Below are 20,728 nucleotides of genomic sequence, written 5' to 3'. Positions count from 1 at the left end.
CCTATAGCTCATTTTCCAGTTCTCTTCTCTTAAAATTTCTCAAGCAATGGGGCTTCCATCATTTGCGGGATTATTCCTCAGCCTGTCAAGGGGGTCAGTAGATAAAACCCCATCTACACAGTTCTAGCAACAGTGGGAAACTTTTCTAAAATTTTTCCAACATTAACACTGTCAGTGGTGGGTTAGGGCACGTGGACTGTATGGGAGGGACAGGAGCATACTTGCGTCAGCATGGAAATCCAGTAAGGACACTGAGGTAGAGAAGCTGCCTTGTGCTTGGTGAAGTAACTGTTTTTCCAGTGTTCTGAGGAGAATCTCAGTAATTTCTACACCAGCAAAATCTAAGCAATTTGAAGCTGAGTGAGGCTAGGAATAGCAGCCTTATTCTTTTGTACTTCGCCCACTCACAGTGAGTTGGGAACAGGTTTTCTGCCATACTGAATTTCTTGACTCTGGCAGTTTTTCGGGTCGTTACTGTTTAAACTGAATTCTGCTGTAACTAAAAGTCCTGTGACTTCCTCTCATGATTCAATAAAATAGTATCCAATAGTCAGGAACAAGTAACATTGAGAGTTGCACTGATCTGAATACATCTCTTCAGCTCCTATATTAAATCTTCACCACCTACTCAGTCTCTCTTAAGCAAACCCTAAACGTTAAATAGAAGTTTTCTTATGGCCATATCTTGCGTTTATCAAAGTGCTTTCCAAAGCCTGCAGGGGCTAAATGCCTTGTAATTCCATTGTTCTGGGGTGGAATACAGCAGCTCTTTGCACAGTGCGCCTGTGCAGTGTTAACCTAGGACAAAGAAGAGATGGAAACCCTATCAGCAGAAACTGCAGGGGACCCAGAATTTTAGCAAAGATAGAATTTAATTAAAACACTGAGACTCGTGTTGCTGTTTGATAGAGGGTCAGTGAGATCTTTAATGGTCACAAGTAGTTGAGCACTCAGTTCTATATCTTGTTTGAAGGCAGGTTTATTGAGGGAAGTCAGCAGTATTGCACAGACACAAGTGCTGCATATAAAAAGATTAAAGGATAAAGGTTAAATCTGAACTTGGAATGTTAATCATCTAATGAGCTTGTGTGGAAAGAGGAGCTGCATGTCCTTTTTTGTTTTTTGTTTTTGTTTTTTTTTTTTTTTTACACTGTTTGCACTGGAGAAATGCATGCTATGTCCCTGAAGCGGCCTGTCTGCAAACTGAGCGGCTGTCTCTCACAATGATGACACGTTTCATACGTACATCACTTGGAACAAGCTCACCTGGCTGTTTACGGATAATATGATGTGAGGAAAAGCCAAGGGCCAATACAAATATCACATTGACTTCCTGACTTCAGTAGTGCGCTGTCGTGTACTTAGACAGCTGGCATGTCTAAACAGTTGCGCAGCTGGCAGTTGGTCTGGGCCCCAAGCAACCTGCTTTCATTGGTTTTAACTGTTTGTAATATAAATACAGTTAAGGATGAGCTGAGATGAAGTCGGATCTATAAGATTTCATTAACCACACCCAAAGTGACTGTTTGCCTCCCGCGACAGTGTTTGTGTTACCATAGGAGGAAAATATGCCCTCTGACAAGTTAGATTAGAGGATTCTCTAATCTAGCAAACAAAGGCATAAGGTGATCCAATGGCTGGAAACTGAAGCCAGGCAAATTCAGACTAGAAATAAGGCTGATCCTTTTTTTTTTTTAAACATTCAGGGTAATTAACCATTAGAACAATGTATTGAGGGATGTGGTAAATTCGAAATCCCCTAACATCTAACTCAAGATTGAATGTTTCCCAAAAGATAGTCAGGGATGATGGGTTTGCTGCAGGAATTACTGGGTGAAATTCTGCGACTTGTGTTATGTAGGAGTTCAGACTGAATGATCCTGTTGGTTCCGTCTGACCCTTACATCTACGAAGCAGGGGGCTGAATCATCTACTCCCTTGGGGTTACTAGGCTGTACCTGAGATTGCAGCCACTGCTCAGAACAAACTGTCCTAAGTTGTGTTTCTAGGTGAGATGTCAAGATGCATATTTCACTCCTCAAAGTGGTGTGTGGGAGTGTACCTTAGACACCCAAGTGATCTAACAATTGTGAGGAGTGGTGCAAAGATTCTTTAGAACTTCCACAAGTGTCCAGGGTATAGAGCAGAGATGGAAGTCCTAGGTTGCTAGCAGCTAATGTTGGGAGGATGATTGCTAAGGTGACTAATCAAGATGACTAGAACATGGGTTTGTGGCTTCTTCCTCTGAACCCCTTACCTGACTCTTAAGAAGCACTCTCTGACCATGATTCCCTGGGATCTATAATGACAACCTTGCAGTTAACATAAAACTCTTGCATTGCCTTCAGCCCTAGTCAGAATTCCAACATGATTACCACGAGGCATGCACTAAATGGTGGTTTCCTTGTTGGTTATGATCTTAAATTGCTTGTGACAGCATTTAGCCAGGGACAGTTCCTCTTACACAGAAAAGAGCTTGTTTTTTTCAACTGGTGTGTAAACAAAGTATTGCAATGATCTCCTCTAGGCTTTAACTGCCACTCTTGGACTTCAGTAACTGGTTGTTTTTCCTCCCTAGGTTGATCTATCACGACTGTCCCCCGAAGAGAGATGGAGGTGAGTGGTGCATTGCAGTGGGTGTGGGAGAGGTGAACGTATGCGTAGGTCTTAATTTCACTCCAGCCTTACTGTCCAGTGAGGCTGGATTGCTGTAGTTGTCAATGCAGAGCGATAGCATCCAACTGTGGACTAAGCCCTCTTGCCTTGCACAGTGTTACTAGATTATTTGCCCCACCACTTCTGTTAATCCAGCCAGTTTTAGTTGGATGTTTAGAATTGGCCTCCATGTACTCGCAACCTACTTGAATGTTAATCAGTAGAAATGTCCTGAAGGCTCATAGAAGTAGCTTTGTTTCATATTTTCAGTTTGCATTGAGCTCACTTGGTCTTAAGTGAACCATGAGTTAGGAGCATTTTCTCCTGCTCCCAAAGCATGACTTGTAGGCCCGATGGGAGCAACCATGAGCTTTACGCAACTCAGTGGGGCTCATGTTTAATATAGTGGTAAGGCCCATGTAGCTTACAAGTCCCATAGTTCCAGCTTGATATGAGCTGGTAGCTGCCCTCAAATAGGAAGCATTGCATGCTGGGACCTGCAGTTCTTGTAGAACTGTTCCTCTCTCAAAGACGCAAGGGATGTCAATTAGTTGTGTGAACTGCAGCAGAGGTGTGAGCTGGGGCTCCTATCCCCTTCGTTGGGCAGGAGGAAGAGGGATGCCTCTTGCTACTCAAAATTAAAGCGAAAGGACATTTTGTCTATTCTGCTTGGGCCCTTTATATTTCTGCTGGGCATCAGTTCATATCCTTGGGCCTCTCCTTCTAGCCATGATAGCAGGGAACCCTTTCAGCCACTAATGCTGCACTAGTGAACTGCAAGATTGTAGGTACAAGAGATGCAGTCTGCTTCTCCTTGCTCCCAAAGTCTGACAGCACCAAGAAGACACTTCAAACTTCATCTTTCCTGTCTGCACAGAGCTTGAGCCAAAGAAATACCTGGGTTTTTATAGCTCTAGAATCTGAGAGAGCCAGACCAGATTTGTATTCCTCTGCCTTTCCTCTCTTGATTTATAGCAGCATCCTTCCCTGCTAACCTCCCACGCACTACATCCTCCTCCCCCACGCCACTTTCCATCCCGACATGGAAACTTTCCTGCAACCCTGCTGTGCTGCTCTATATACCAGGTTCTTGCTGATTCCAGCCTGTGCACTCCAGACTTGACTTGCCTTGCCTTGTTCTCATTTCAGGGTCGAGCATGCTCGGATGCACGCCAAGCACCGTGGTCACGAGGCCATGCATGCCGAAATGGTCCTCATCCTCATTGCCACGCTAGTGGTTGCACAGCTCCTCTTGGTACAGTGGAAACAGAGACATCCTCGCTCCTACAATGTAAGTGTTTCCCACTCTCTTTCATCCACCCTCTGGCTGCAGGTGCTGAATGGAGCTGGCATTTACTGTATAAACAGTTGTATTAATGCCATTCTCTGACTACCGTATGATGTTGAAATCTTCGCTGTCCAACAGTGCGCATTGGAACTGTATGAGAGACATAGGCCACGTAAGCCATAAAAATACAATTTCCTTATCGGTGTAGCATATCTCAGGGGTTCTCAACCATTTTCTTTCTGACCTCCTCCCCAACATGCTATGAAACCTCCACAGCCCACTTGTGTCACAAAAACTGATTTTCTGTGTATGAAAGGTGGAGCTAGCGTTAGGGGGTAGCAAGCAGGGCAATTGCTTGGGGCCCTATGCCACAGGGGCCCTGCAAAGCTAAGTTGCTCAGGCTTTGGCTTCAACCCTGGGTGGCTGGGCTCAGGGCCCTGGACTTCAGCCCCATGCAGTGGGGCTTCAGCTTTCTGCCCTGGGCCCCGGTGAGTCTGATGCTAGCTGCTTGATGGGCCCTCTGAAACCTGCTCACAGCTCCCCAGGGGGCCCCGGACCCTGGCTGAGAACCAATGGCATATGTAACTCTTTGCTAGTAAGGAGCTTATACCAAGTTGTGTTAGCCCTTAAGGAGGCAATGGAACAAATTGATCTCACCTCTGATGTTACTCAGAACAATGTAAATGGAAGCTGGATTTCACCATTGTTACTCAGAATAACGCAGACTGGTTAAGTGGAAGCTGGATTTCATGGTCGCTGACCTCATTTGCCATTTGAATGCTCACAGATCCTTGTCCGATCGCTCGGTTTGCTGAATCCTCTCAAGCCTGTTGGTCACTCTGCTACCATTGATTTTGCTAACTTGATGCATCAGACTGTACTTCAGGGAATATCGTTCCATTCAAGAACAACAGGGGATTCTCCACACCCTCCGCTCTTCCAAGCCTCATGATGCCAATTAACACTGCCAGACAATGTCTTGTTTCCTACGTGGTGGTTTTGCAAGCAATTCCATTTGCATTGCAAAAACTTTGTGCTGGGAAAGGATTTGTACGGAATAGCTGAAGCTTATTGTGTACACCTGTTTAGTATCTGCTTTGAGGGATGTGTGGGTAAACTCTTAAGAACCTCAAACAGGAGAAAATTGCTGTGGCCGTCTTACAAAAAATGATGAGACAAGTATTGAGCATATATGCCTCTTCTAGCAGAGATGAGCAAACCCCAGTAGCTTATTTACAATATTACAATGACTTCTCCCTCTGGTTTAAACCTTCCCACTATCTGTCCCATCTCGCCCCTCGCTGAACCCACTGAAAAAACATTGGGTAGCATTATTTCATTCAGATTTCATAGTGTCCAGGGCTGGACAACCAAGAGTGTATTCTCTTTAATAGAGGCATGGGGGAACAGCGGGGCAGCCAGTATTGGTTTCAATGCCATTCAGTGTGAGAGCTCAGTTTTTGCTGAAATGCCTTTGTTTTGTTCTTGCAGATGGTGACCCTCTTCCAGATGTGGGTTGTTCCACTTTATTTCACAGCGAAGCTGCACTGGTGGCGATTCCTGGTGATCTGGGTTCTCTTCTCTGCTGTCACAGCCTTTGTCACTTTCAGAGCAACTCGTAAACCTCTTGTGCAGACAACTCCGAGGTTAGCATGATCATCTCCTTATAAGCCACATGAACCAAAAACTAGACATGGTTTTGTGCAGGCTGCCTCTGTGAGGGCAGCAGGTAGCTGGCTTTATTCAGATTTCCATGCAACAGACTTACTGCTTTGCTTCAGCTTTGCAGTTCAGCTTCCGACTCCAGTAATATTCCCACCTTGTGCCAGGGGCCCTATGATGGGACTGTATTAATCACACTCCTTTGACCGTCTCACTTGGATTCTACCCACTAATCATCTCTGTCAGGAGTGCATCTAACATTGCTGACAACTAATCAGCTTCAAACAAAATCAGCCTGTCACTGAAATATTAATTTTCTCCAGAATCTCTGCTGACCTGAGGAACAGGTGGAAAGCCTGGTAGATCGTAGCCCTGCTGGGCTATACGTGGAGCCATGTCCTAGTGGGGGTATTTTCTATCCCTGGAAGGTCATGAAGTACTGGACTTAAGTCATGACATTCCATACATCATGATTTGCCAAGAGTCACAGGCAGAGTACGTGTCAGAGCTGGGATTAGAACTCTGAAAATCTGGCTCCCCAGCCAATGGGCAACCCATTATCTTCCCTTTCATATGAACAGCTCAAATGGCCTAAGTGATAAACTAGCTTTAGTTAGAATCTTAAAACTCCTTCAGGTGTTCCATGAAACTCCCTTCAAAATACCTGTAAAATCACTTCACTTTTGGGGGTGTGTTTTTGTTTTGCAGGCTGGTCTATAAATGGTTTCTGCTGATATACAAGATCAGCTATGCCACTGGAATTGTTGGGTACATGGCTGTAATGTTCACTCTTTTTGGTCTTAACTTGTTGTTCAGGTGAGTAAATCTTAGCTGCTTAGCTCCCATCAAAGAGTTAAAATGGCAAGGCTGTATAGAGCCAAGTGTTAGCTATGGGGCTCTTTAAAACACATTGGGAAATAGGTACTGCCATATATATATATATATAATATTCCTAGTCGTGTCATCAATAAGGTAGGAGACCAAAGTGCTGACTAGTTTTTCTTTTGGCTGTAGACAGAGGCATGGAGAAGTTAGGCTCTGTGATTTGTGTCTATTTTGTGCTCTACAGTTATTTGCCACTGTGTAACATCTCCAGCCTTGATGGTCAAGGAGACTCCTGGCTATCTTTTTCTCTCTTCTTGAGAGATGTTGATTACCTACAACAGCAACTGAAGCCCCTGTCTCTTAGAACTACCCCTTAAATCTAGCTATGAAACACTGCCTGAGAATTCACAATTAGAACAAGCAAGGCTGTGGTCCTAGTGTAGCAGTGAAAGATATGGACTCCATACACATTAGGCAATTTAAGGATTGTAGATTCCGAGGCCAGAAGGGACCACTGTGATCATCTAGTCGGACCTCCTTCAAAACAGATTCACAAGCACAAGATGCTGCATTAATGCATATTGCTGCATTTAGAAGATGGCAACTCTTGCCAAAATTCCCGAAGATCTGGTATTTACAGGGATTGACATGGCAGTCGTGCATGTCACCACTGTTGAATGCTTACATGGTAGATGAGGTTCCTAGTACACTATTAAATATTGCTAATGAGGCCTTTGATGCTCTGTTTTTACAGCAGGCTAGCTGTTCATATGTTCAGTGAAGCAACTTTGTTTGACTGAAGAACTTGTTTGACGTTTTTCTGCCTCTTGCACTGCAGAATCAAACCGGAAGATGCAATGGATTTTGGTGTTTCCCTCCTGTTCTATGGCCTTTATTACGGAGTACTTGAGAGGGACTTTGCTGAAATGTGTGCGGATTACATGGCATCAACCATAGGGGTGAGTTGGCATGGCCACACCGTTTCCTTGAGCTGTGGTTATTCTCTTCAGTGGCATGTTTAATCACAAGATGCCGCCTTGTGAAGGTTGCTTCTGTAACACTCTCTTTTCATGGGGAAGGGGGCTCAGAAATGATGACACACAAGAGCAGCTTCTTCAAGTTTGTCTAAATTGAGTGTCTAAGCATGGATGTTCCGTAAGTCTTCTGTGCCCTTCTGAAGGCTGCTGCTTTCTTTTTCTGGCATCCCATATGCGTAAAGATGGTTTAAGACGTCATGTTAAGGTGGAGCCCACCATTGATTCGTACCCTTTTACCATGCCTCTCAGCAGGTCCAAGTGGTATTATTATTATTAGACCTTAAGTGAATGATTTACCCTTTCCTTCAGTCTGTCACTCCAACCACTTCCCCATGTACCTGTTCCACGTTATGGCCTACAACATCTTCCTTTCTTCTTTGGTGCTCACTGAGAAGGTGGTTAGTAGTATTGCTGAGTCAGGGTTCTCCACTTCTTAGTCGCCCCAGTTCTAATAGCCAGTCCTCCACAACGAAGGTGCCGCAGCAGCCTGCACAGGGGGTTATGGGAGAGCTCTTGGCATGAGGCTGGCTCCTACTGCATGCGATGGAGTAAATTTGCTTCAACAGACAATCTTAGATAGGAGGATGCTCATTAACCCCTTGTATTCCAATCCACAGGTTTGAGAGCTGCTGTAATAAATGGTGGGGCTAATCATTCCCTTAAGAGAACTTGACTCTTGAAGACCACAATTACAGGCAGTTTCTTTTCTACATGAACTGAACAGGCCACTGAAGAAATGGGTAGAGCCTGTGAGTTTCCCTCATGGATAGATTCTGTCTAATATACTCATCTATACAAGGGCAAAGAATCCCAGTAGCCCAATAAACTCTTCAGTATAGCTCCCCTCTTCCAGTTTGCCGTATGCTATTTAGCAACTTAAGCAATGTGGGATGGAGTAGACCACACATCCATGTAGTCTAGTTCCTTCTCTTCAGAAATGTCTAATCTGTTAGTTCTTTTGACATACAGCTCTGTACTAAAGTTCTGTCCTCTTTTTGGAAAATGGATGGTTCTTTCTCCTCAGCCTCCCAGCACTAAAGCATCTATGGAGAATGCTTGGACTACTGTGGTTCTTAAGCTCGCACAAGAATCCATGATTTTCAGGAAGTGACCTCCTACCTTCTGATCTGTTGACTCCAACGGAGGATATTCAGTTCCCATGGTGATGCCTTTAAATGTGTCTCCTTCCAACCCCTTCTCTCCATCTTTGGTATATTAACCATGTCCCAGCTTGAAAAGGGGGGGGGGGAGGGAAGTACTGGTTCCAAAGAAGAATAGTTCCCCCTTTCCAGAGTTGATCTCAGGGATCACACAGTGCACTAGAGCAATTCAAATTCCTTTTAGCTATGGCTCTGTCTTTGTAGTGTGAAATCCATCACTTCATGCAGCTGGCCCGAGGGCTTTCCTGTCTTAAACACTGTTCTTTCCACTGGACTGGGGAATTTAATCAGCCTTGAAAAATTCTTCATGTCTTGGGCAAGGAAACTTGTCTTTCTGTCTGTCTTTCGGGGGGGGGGAAGCTGGGGCTAGTGGGTTCTCATTAGTTTCTTCCTGATAAAGGCTGCACAAGTGGACTTCTTGGGCTTGGCTTGATACATTTTCATGGGTAGTTTTGTGAGGCTGCCATACATCATAGAATCTTCCACTAGCTGGCGCTATAGCTCTTTCTGAGTGAGAAGAATGAATCAGAGCAGCAGTGAGAAGAGATGGGTGAAAGGGAAGATTTGATTTAAATCACTAGTCAGGATGACTCTATTTTAATCATGGATTTCTACATAAAAGTGCACTCTTGTTGGTTGTTACAACCTTAATACATATTCTTCAAAACTCAGATGTAGGTTTAATTTTTAGAAGGTACACACTATACATTTTTTAAACAGTGATTTATTTTGAAAACTTTTTTTCAGAATAGTTTTACAGATATATCAGAAAATGAATGATTGTTTGGTTATTTCATTGACCAAAAGTAATTGAAGCAGATATTTATGAAGTCATTGGGAGGTGAACTGTCTCCAATTCAACAGGTTCATCATTTTATATTTGGAGGATTTTTTTTCCATGGAGAACATCACCAGACAGACATTTCAATTGTTTTATTTACGAAAAAAAACATTATGTCTTCTGGATTTTTTTCAACAGCAAACATATTATAATTTTACAAAACAAACCATATGAACTTTTGAATTTAGTTAAACATTGAAGTTTTTTAAAATCAGGTTTATTTTTTGTTAAAATTGTTCTTAATAGTTAAATGAAGTATTAACAAAAAAAACAAATTAAATTGACTGTCAGGTCAACGTGAGAAACTTAAAATATTGACTTCTGCAGCTAACTCAGTCATCTTCACCTTCATTTTCCTGTTTGTTCATAATCTGGAAAAGAAAAACAAGCTTTCTTGCTTTATTTCAGGTCCCAAACGATTTCTCAATTTGGAATGAATTAGTCTAAAGGAAGAAAATATTCTTTCTACACCGGCAGAAGAAGCTACTGCTGTTAAGTGAGATTATCACTTCAACAGTCTCTGAATCCAAGTGCTTAAGTGACTTCCACCAGTTCACTGGTGTGACTTTCTTTAAAACATCATCTGCAAACATATTTCTTGAACGGTTCATATGCCCAAAATGGGTCTCTCTTATGGCCTGCTGCCATTATAGGTTTTCCCTCCTAGTGAGAGAATGGTATGTTAGATATCAAATCAATGATCTATTCCGCCCCCAACAACCTTCTATTCACTGAACTGTTTGAAACTTCACTTTGTAGAGAGAGGTAAGGAATTGACTCTGTGTACACAAATTTGCAGAGGGACAGTAGGGTTGAGGTCTGTTGTTTGTCACCTCTATAATATTTATTCATTCATTTATTTTAAAACATTTTTGCTGTTATCTCTGGAGACACAAATCCACAGTTTGAGAACTGCAAAACTAAGCATCTCTGATGGTATGTTCTAGACTGAGCACTGAGTCCCACTGAGTAGATAGATTATTTAGGTTAATTTCTACAGAAGCCCCTGGAGCCCCATATGATTGAGTCCCTTATCCATGAACTATTGGAACTCATTTACAAAACTTTTCTTAAACATTACATGAATATATTGTCTCTAATTCTATAGTATACAATCCCTATTCCGTCTCTGAGCTATAATGTATCTTTAGAAGGTTTTTTCCTTAAAAAGCATTTTATCAAAAAAAATACGACCTAAATCAAAATCTGATATTTTTTTTGGTTAATTTTTACATTATTGATTTTTATTCACCCTGGTGGATGAAGTAATATCCGTTATTGGACCCGTTTCTCTTGCTGAAAGAGAGACTTTTGAGCTCGTCGGAGCTCTTCTTCAGATCTGAAGATTCATAGCAACAGTGACAGGCCTAGAATTGAAGCAGATCTTCTAATGCTGCTTGTCCCTCAAAATGAGGTTGGAGATGGTCAAAGAACTAACGGGTCTAGTCATCCTCCCTGGTACCTTTGTAAAGGCTTTATCCACTAGTGGTTTGTCCAGCCTCGTTCAGAGTGACACAGCAGTGACCATGCCATTGTCCACTTTGGGAGACCATTCCACAATCTTTGTAGGTTTCAACTTTAGCAAGTCTGGCTTGAAACCAACCTAAATGATCTCTCCCTTTTTGGTATTTCCACCCTACCAAAGACTTGTGGAGTTAACTATGGTTTTACATTTGTCATCAATCAGTCTGTCTAGCTCCTTAATCATGTGTTGCTCGTCTTTGAAAGATGTAGGTAAACTAGAAGGAATTTAAATACTGAAGTGTCCAGAGTTAAGCCCCTTTGTTGCCCTAACAGTTATATTATGCTACAGTCAGATCTCAAAAGCTGAACAGAACTGAGCTTGCTCAATATTTGGATTGGAACATAAGAACTGTAGTAATGGATCAAACCAGTTCTTCTAGTCCAGTATCCTGTCTCTGCCTGTGGCCAGTACCACCTGTCTAGTGGACAAATATAGAATAACTTAACCACAGTAGGAAGCTTCTTTCTGGCCCCCATCAGTTAACGGTTGGTGTATGCCTTGAAGTCTGAGGGTTTATATCCCTTCTGGAGTCTTATGCTGTCTAGTTACCCATTTACATCTCTGGTCTCTTTGAGTTCTCTCTCAATGATATCTGGTGGCGGTGAGTTGTATTAAATCCCTTCTGTTAGTTTTACACTTGTTGTTGTCTTTCAGTGTAACAGCACGTCGTTTGTTCTTGGATTATGAGTAAAGAGCACCCCGTGTACCTTCTCTGTACAAGTCACTATTGTGTGTGCTAGCATATTGCCTCTTCATTTGCAAGTATTTCTATGTTTCTAATCGCTCTTCATCGCTTCCTCTGAGCCCTGCTTGCTCTGTGACACAGGGAAGTGCTTATTTCTCTTTTTAATAGTCCACAACTGGACACAGTATTCCACAACAGGGCATGCCGCTGATCTATACAATGGCATCACAATCAGTGTTTTCTGTTCTATTCCACACACATTCTAACATCTTGTTGGATTTTTTCCATTGAGCAGAAGCTTACCATTGAGCTGTCCACAATGACACCTGAGTTAATTGGGAACCCAGAAATTTGTGAGTCGCTCAGCTTCTGAGACCTCCCTAAAGAACACCTGGGTTCTGCAGAGAATAGATCTGTGAACCCTAGGTAGCATTCTGCCCTCTGAGCTGGTACCAAACCAATGTTCAGCGTGGTGCTAATCTGTGCTGTGCTGGAGGTGCTACTCCTGAGGGCATTCTACACCAAAAAATTAAAAATTCTGTGCCAAAAAACTTAAAATTCTGCACACAGTATTTTAAAATTCTTCAAGTTTTTTTGTCAGTAAATAAATGCAGAGGCTCCAGCATGGCAATGGGGAGCACGGGCCTAATTATGTTGTAGTTTCATTTGCCTACAGTATTGAGTTCCATCTCCAATCCTAAACGTGTTTCTTCTCAAGGGTGCTTCTCTTCAGTGTTGGATGAAAACCCTCTCTTGTGCTGGTGTGATGTTTGTATTTATATTTATGAAGTGCTTTGAGGTCATGTTATGAAAGATGCTGTGGAAGAGCGAACAGGGTCCTAAAACCTCAGCTTCTCCAATGGATGATCTAATAACATGAAAACTGGCTGCTGAGTTTGGGGTCATAAGGGTCCCTTGTTATAAGAACCTGAGAATGGCCATAGCAGGTCAGACCAATGGTCCATCTAGCCCAGTGTCCTGTCTCTCGACAGTGACCTCTGCCAGATGCTTCAGAGGAATTGAACAGAACAGGGCAGTTATCCACTGATCCATCCACTGTCATCCAGTCCTAGCTTCTGGCAATCAGAGGCTTGGGGACACCCAGAACATGGGGTTATGTCCCAGACCATCTTGGCTCTCAGAATTAAGTCACCTTTTTGAGGTGGCCTCTAACTTTATCTGGATTAGGATGTTTGGGCTGCTCTGATAGGGCACAGCCAACTTCCAAAGAATCTAAGGATGGTTCTAGTCAGTGTGTTGTGCCTTTCCACTTTCCCAGACATAGATGCACAGACTCCATCCTCCGGGGAGGCAGACCATTCCTCCTATCACTGCATTAGGCCTTCACACCGTGAGCCCACAGAACTAGGGAACGAAGGCTTCATTCCTTCCTTTCCAAGAAGGCTTTGCCAGACCAGGCCTGGGTTCTGATATCAGGTAGTCATCTGTCTGTGGAGGGACAGAAAAAGACCTGAGAGGTGTTGCAGGTGGTGCACTGAAAAAGTCTAGCTCAGTGTGCAGCCACTGAGGTTAGGATGCACGTGGAGTGGAATAAATAGTAAAATGACTGTGCAGTTGTATAAACCCATTTTTTTTTGCCCTTGTGGAATAGCATGTTCAGTCATGGGCACCTTTCTCACGTAAAAGGGGTTCAGAGACATAACAAAAGTAGCTAGAGGCATAAAAAGACTTTGTGTAAGAGACGGAAAAGGTCAGAACGACCTGGTTTGGAGAGGAGATAAATAAGAGGGAACAGGGTAGAGAGAAGGTAAAATGAGCACTTCTCATAATACAAGAACATGGGCACATTGATGAAACTGAAAAGCAGAACATTAAAACTGAGAGAAGAAAACGTATTGTACACAGAATAGTTAACCTTTGGAACTCCCTGCAACTAAGACCAAGAGCTTTAGATATGACTAACCCTTCCTTGCTGTCTGCTAATCTGCATTTTGACTAAAGGTTAAATTTAGGAAATGATTAGAAGGTTTACAGACCTCTCTCAAGATATGTCAGCTGCTCTCTGGTGAGGGTAAAGAATAAACTTCAAGGGAAGACCATTGCATAATTGCTGCAGGGTTTCTTTCACTTTCCTTGAAACAACTTGTACCCTGCTGCTGTTGGACACTAACAGTTTGCAGATTAGACAGCCCCTGGTCTGATCCAGTCTGGCACTTCCTGTGTCGTCAAACATATTTCTGCTGTTTCGAGAACTATTCTGTGACTTGGGTTTGAATGCTTTCTCCAGAGAAAGCAAAAGCCCTAAAATAGTATTCTTGTTCCAGTCTCCCTCTTCTTTAGGGGTCAGAGACTCTGTCCGATCAGACACAGCTAAAGTGATGAACGAAGTGTGGGCTTGGTTAAAAGGCAGCGTGCTGGTTCAGGGTTTTTTTTTGTTTTTGTGTTTGTTTTTTTTTTAACCTGCCAACATACAGCTCAAGCTGTTATTTCATCAGCAAAAGAGTTGCAGGCCTGATTTAGTATTGGAAGGGAGACTCCCAAGGCAGCCATTCAGATACTACATCGATTGATTGGTCTCATATCAACGCCTGGGACGTCCTGTGTTGATGACTCATGAGGCTGCCTTTTCTCTGAACTGATGCCCCAGCATGGTGCTAGGGGGAGCTGTGCTGCTGAAAAGGTTTCCGAGGTCTTACTCAGACACTGGTCCTCTCCACAGAACTCAGGGTGTCTTGCCTTATTTCCTATGTGGGTGGTCAGAGCTGCTCACACACCCCATCTGCAGTTTCAGTTGGATTTGATAACCTGCCTCACCTCTTTCCCTAAATTAAATGACTGTCTTATGCCAGCCTAGAGATGGCTACCCTTCAGTAGTTGCTGGCTATGGCATTTATAAAGATCATTGGCCTTCATGTTAAACCTTACCTTCAAATAGCACCTTTCTATTTATTTTATTTTTTTTATATTAAATTCTAGGTTTGACCATCACTCTGCATAAGTGCCCAATTTATGTTTAACCAGCCAAGATTTTTCAAAAGGGACTTTGGGCAGCGTGGTATTTTGGTATCTAGCATGACACGTGATTTCTCAGAGAACTGGTGCTTGGCATTTTCTGATAATCATGCCCCTTTAAGCTGTCTGGAGTTGGGCTCCCAAAATCACCAGTCACTTATGATCTTGGTGCCTGCACTCTGTATAGAGTCCACAGTAATAATTGGTTACTGCCCATGCTTTAGCATAGGCCTGGTCAAAAACTTTCTGACAGCAGTGCTTGATGGAAATTACTTCTTTTTGATTAGATGAAACCTTTTCTGAAATGTGACTGGCTTCCATGGAAAACTGACTGTTTTTTCATCAAAATACCAAACAACCACGATATTTTGATTCCAAAATGCCACTATGGTGCCTCATGCTTCCGTTCGCCTCAAAATCCAGCTGGGGAGCCCAGCCCATAATCTCCCCGATACACCCCAGACATGTTGCACTACCTCCCTTCACCAACAGGAGAGACCATGGTGCTTCATGGGAGATGTAATCTGACCAGTGAGCGTGAGCTATACAGGAGAATCCCAACTAGCCCATGGGGCACTGCAGTGGCATTTCAGAATCAAAATATTTTGGGGGTTTTAGGTTTTCTTTTACTTTTTTCCCCCAATTCTACCTGCTGCTAGAAGAGAGCAGCCATGTTCTGACCAGCTCCAATGGCAATAGTGCTTAGCCTGAGGGGACCCCAGTGTGGTGTTTCTGGCAGGGAGGGTGTAACTGAGGTGGGTGACTAAGCATGTGCCTGCAGCCTCCCCATTTCCTACAGTAACAGTCTCTAGGACAAGGGTTCTCACAACCCATTTTTTGTTGGTGGCGTCTCTCACAGATTTTCCTAAAATACTTAAGAAAAATATATGCACATGTACGTATCCAAATAAATCATTGTAATTTATTTATGTAGGATTTTTTTGCAGACTCAACAATAAATATGTCCAGTTGTATTTTTGTGCCCCTGGCCACCACTGTGTCCCCGTGCCCCTGGTCCCGACTGCTTCCCCTCTCCATTGTCTCGAGCTCCCTTCTGCTGCCTCCCACCCCAGGCTCACCCTACTCCTTGCCTCTTGACCACGGTGCCCAGTAAGGCCAGACCTGCTGAAGCCCAGAGCCAGAGCCCCGCAGCTGGAGTAGTGCAGGGTGTCTGAAGTCCACCCCTGAAGCCCCATGGTGGGGCGGGGTGGGGGGGAGGGGGAGTGCTGAACCAGGGGACAGGGGCTGAAGCTAGAAGTTCATATTCCCAGGTCCTTGCTGTGACCACTGGATCACTCACTCTGCCAGTTAAACTGTAATCTTGCCACAGACTCCTTTAGTTTGAACTGTAGAGGAGCAAGACTTTGTTAGTGAATGCACATTAATTGTGACTAGTTCTTGTCTTGTGTTGTCCCCTCCCGCCATCCTATTCAGTTTTACAGCGCATCAGGAATGCCAACGAAGCACCTTTCTGACAGCGTCTGCGCTGTGTGTGGCCAACAGATCTTTGTAGATGTTAACGAAGAAGGGATCATAGAGAACACATACAGGCTTTCCTGCAATCATGTGTATCCTTTTCTCTTCCTGGAGCAGCTGGAGAGCTAGCACCTCAGGTAGCCTGCTACCCACTGTGGGTCACTATTGGAATCTGGTCAGAATTACTGTTTGGGTAACTTCATTCTACTTCCCTGAATTCCCCCTTTCCTGACTTCATCTCTCTATAAAAAGAACAAACCTGAACCAGTTGCGTGGCAGCAGCTCTCTTCTGAAGTGGCTGCATTTCAGGAATGGGTTAAGCTATGGAGGAGCCTACATATCTTCCAGGAATTGCTTCCCTCTGTCTCTGCTTTAGGAGCAGGCACAGTGTAAGTTTGCCTAGAATCGGACAGCTGAGACACTGAGGGATTTGCCAGTGGAAGTGAGAACCTTCCACCTCTGGGTCACCAGTTCTAAACCAGCCCAAGCTGACAACGAGAAAGTCATTGCCATCCGATTGTGTGGTCATCTATGGGAAACAAATTTGGTCTTGGTCCAGTTCTTAGTGGATAAGTGTCCACACCGTCAAAACAGGCATTAAGAGACCCACATTGTTGATGCACTTTGTCCAGAGGCCAAAGTTTGGGAATAGCCATTCAGCCAATAGAGGTTGTTCCTCAAGGCAGGTCTGAGGGGACTTGTTGGAGAAGCTTGCACTGTTGCTTCTTCCTGTGTTTTGATTTTTCTTGGGCGGGGGGGGGGGGCTTGTTCTACTTGCTTCTGTCATGGTTAAGTTTTGCTTTGTGTGCATCTGATGTAGGTGATGTTTGAGGAAATCACAGAACACACAGATCAGATTGAAACCACTGTGGTTTTCAGAGCGCACCTTACTTTGCAGATAGTTAACCACATAGTTTCCCAGTGATGCTGGGCTTCCTGGTCCCATGCATGAGACACTTTGTGCGGCTGTCTCTACTAAAGGTCTTCTGGCTTTTCTGCTGATGGCACAATTAAAAGCCTGACCCGCTGCTTAGATTACCTAGCACATGTTGACCTGAACTTGATGGGTTAGTTGTTATGGCTCGCCACTGATCACATCCAGCCAGAAGACTTATAGGTTCTTACCCAATTCAGACTACAAGGTTCAAGAACTCGGAGAGTTCTATAGCGGGAGAGGACTCTCGGGTGCCTGCAAAAACACTTACGCTGAGAACAATACCAAAGTGACACAAACTTTGAGATTAACAAAAGAATAATAAATGTTATGAAACTTATAACTGCAAAACAGTAAAAATTCCAAAACTCCTGGTGGTAATATTCCTATTGTAAGTACCTTACCTTAACATACTTACATCCTTCCTTGAGGACCTGGTAATAGGAGGTGAAGGACCAGCCTCACTCCTGTCATGCCCCATAACATGATAATGCTGGCTTCCCCAATAGTTAGAAACGTTGAGTAGTTCTACTATAATGCACAAGCTGAGCGTGATAGAAGATACTCTATAGAACATAGGAGAACAAAGACTAAAGGAAGAGCTAAAGACTAAAAGAGTGAGCTCAGAGAGCTAGAAGAAAAGCTTAAAGGCTGCTAAATAGCAAGAAGCTAGAAGAGCACTCCAGACTTCTTCCGTACAAGGTATTTGATAGGACCCTGACACTGTAATTCAGACCCAACCTACTATACCCAAATCTTATTTCTGTACCCTAAGAAATTTATGAGTACCCTTATCTTATAGGTTAGTGGATTGACACTTAATTTCTATATATTTATAAGGATTATCTCACTCCAAAAACTGCCAGCCTAGGCTCTCTTGGTGACTTCCAAGTTGTGGTGTACCCTGTAGTTACCAACTGACTGTAGACGCCGGATAAGCCTGTTCAGTGTTGTGTTTAGTTCCTCCCTTTGGTTCCCCAAAGTTCACGGATCACTCCTATCTGTGCCATAGATTATCAGCCTTTATGCTGATTTACTCTTAACTGATTATACTTTTAGCTATATAGCAGATTTTACCCAATATACAGGTCGGTAGCCTTCTTGCGTTTCAGTAAAACATCTTATTGGGAAACACATGCCTCAACACATCCTAAATTCAAATAAATTAATACTGGTAAAATATAAGAATGAAATGGATTAATTTGGAAAAAGAAACATCATTTGATATGGCTGGCTGGATTAGTAGGATATAGTAGCTAGCAAAGTAATCCTGTGGGCTACAGCAGTGGTTCTCAACCTATTTATTATTGTGGGCCGCATCCAATACTACGTGTATGGCCCTGAGGATGTCACATGGGCTGCAAGTGGCCCACAGGCCGCAGGTTGAGAACCATTGACCTAAAGCTAGGGTGTCTAAACTTGGCCCTAAATAAGGACCACATTGAAAACACGTCTGAAACTATGGGCTGCGCTTGTCTTTAAGGCTATAATCACCGTTCTGAATTCATTTGTTTTGAATAAATGACTCTTCATCATAAGCTGAGCAGTTTGGGAGGGATCTAGGCCACCATTTCTCAAATGCGGCCATCAAGGTCTTTTCTTCCTGCCACATCCACCTGGGCAGTGATTGGGGGAGGCAAAGCAGTGGTCCCTCCCCCAGGCCACCAGCAGGGGTTGGACCCTGCCATGCACACTTCCCCCGAGACACACATGCTGGAGGAGCAGGCAGCTAGTGAGTTCCCCACCAGCAGGCTCTGGCCATGGAGCTCCAACCCTTGGCTGCAGGGCTCCTCGCCCATTGTCCCTGGCCCCCACTGCCTCCGCCAGCCTGTCATGCTACCAGCACTCCTAGCTATCTTCAAGACACTACTGGCTTCCTGAGAAAAGCACAATCCATCGGTGATCTTCCAGAAAACACCATCCTGGCCACTATGGATGTAGAAGCCCTCAATACCAATATTCCACACAAAGATGGACTACAAGCTGCCAGGAACAGTATCCCTGATACCACCATGGTGGCTGAACTTTGTGACTTTGTCCTCACCCACAACTATTTCACATTTGGGGACACTGTGTACCTTCAGGTCAGCAGCACTGCTATGGGTACCTGCATGGCCCCACAGTATGCCAACATTTTTATGGCTGACTTAGAACAACGCTTCCTCAGTCCTCATCCCCTCATGTCCCTACTCAACTTGTGCTACACTGGTGACATCTTCATCATCTGGACCCATAGAAAAGAAGTCCTTAAGGAATTCCACAATGATATCATCAACAATTTCCATCCACCATCAACCTCAGCCTGGACCAGTCCATACAAGAGAACCACTTCCTGGACACTACAATACTATGGTCACACAAACACCACCTTATACCAGAAACCTTCTGACCACTATACTTACCTTCATGCCTCCAGCTTTCATCCAGAACACATCACATGATCCATTGTCTGCGGCCAAGCTCTAAGATACAACCGCATTTGCTCCATTCCCTCAGACAGAGACAAACACCTACAAGATCTCTATCAAGCATTCTTAAAACTACAGTACCCACCTGCTGAAGTGAAAAAACAGATTGACAGAGCCAGAAGAGTACCCAGAAGTCACCTACTACAAGACAGGCCCAACAAAGAAAGTAACAGAATTCCACTAGCCGTCAGCTTCAGCCCCCAACTAAAACCTCTCCAGCATATCATCAAGGATCTACAACCTATTCTGAAGGACAATCCCTCACTCTCACAGATCCTGGGAGACAGGCCAGTCCTCGCTTACAGACAACCCCCCAACCTGAAGCAAATACTCACCAGCAACCACACAACAAAAACACTAACCCTGGAACCAAACCCTGCTACAAACCCCGGTGCCAACTCTGTCCACATATCTATTCAAGGGACACCATCATAGGATCTAATCACATCAGCCACACCGTCGGGGCTCTTTCGCCTGCACATCTGCCAATGTGATATATGCCATCATGTGTCAGCAATGCCCTTCTGCCATGTACATTGGCCAAACAGGACAGTCTCTACGCAAAAGAATAAATGGACACAAATCAGATGTCAAGAATTATAACATTCAGAAACCAGTTGGAGAACACTTCAACTTCCTTGGCCACTCAATTACAGACCTAAAAGTCACAATTCTTCAACAAAAAAACTTCAAAAACAGACTCCAACGAGAAACTGCAGAACTGGAATTAATTTGTAAATTGGACACCATTAAATTAGGCTTGAATAAAACCTGGGAGTGGATAGCTTTTAGTTTGTGTAATGACCTATTTCCTCATGGTAATTTTTTCCCCTACTTCTTCTCATACCTTCTTGTCAACTTTTTGGAAATGGGCCATCCTGATTATCACTACAAAAGTTGTTTTCTCCTGCTGATAGTAGCCCACTTAATTGATTAGTCGCGTTAGAGTTGGTATGGCAACCTTCATTTTTGTGTGTGTGTGATCTTCCTACTGTATTTTCCACTCCATGCATCTGATGAAGTGGATTTTAGCCCACCAAAGCTTATGCCCAAATAAATGTATTAGTGTCTAAGGTGCCACAAGTGCTGCTCATTCTTTTTGCTGATACAGACTAACGTGGCCACCACTCTGAAAGATAAAAATGTCACTGGCCTAGATTATCAGATCTTTGAGGCTGGGATGGCCCAGTACAATGGGG

At 43.7% G+C, this 20,728-nt stretch overlaps 1 protein-coding gene across 4 annotated transcripts in view; it reads left to right on the top strand.

Moving 5' to 3' along the window:
• RNF121 (ring finger protein 121) overlaps positions 1-20,728 on the top strand; it is a 38,670-nt gene that overhangs the window by 9,632 nt on the left and 8,310 nt on the right. For 3 of the 4 annotated variants that reach the window (XM_050941325.1, XM_050941484.1, XM_050941513.1), the window contains 6 exons: positions 2,579-2,616; positions 3,805-3,946; positions 5,435-5,589; positions 6,314-6,421; positions 7,269-7,389; positions 16,047-16,219. In XM_050941325.1, coding sequence (XP_050797282.1) covers positions 2,579-2,616; positions 3,805-3,946; positions 5,435-5,589; positions 6,314-6,421; positions 7,269-7,389; positions 16,047-16,219 — 737 coding nt within the window. The remainder of the gene's footprint in view (positions 1-2,578; positions 2,617-3,804; positions 3,947-5,434; positions 5,590-6,313; positions 6,422-7,268; positions 7,390-16,046; positions 16,220-20,728) is intronic. The other variant, XM_050941409.1, reaches the window with a different exon arrangement.

Source organism: Gopherus flavomarginatus, chromosome 1 (genome assembly GCF_025201925.1).
Source record: "Gopherus flavomarginatus isolate rGopFla2 chromosome 1, rGopFla2.mat.asm, whole genome shotgun sequence".
NCBI classification, from domain to species: Eukaryota; Metazoa; Chordata; order Testudines; family Testudinidae; genus Gopherus; species Gopherus flavomarginatus.
This window is presented reverse-complemented; position numbering and strand designations above follow the sequence as displayed.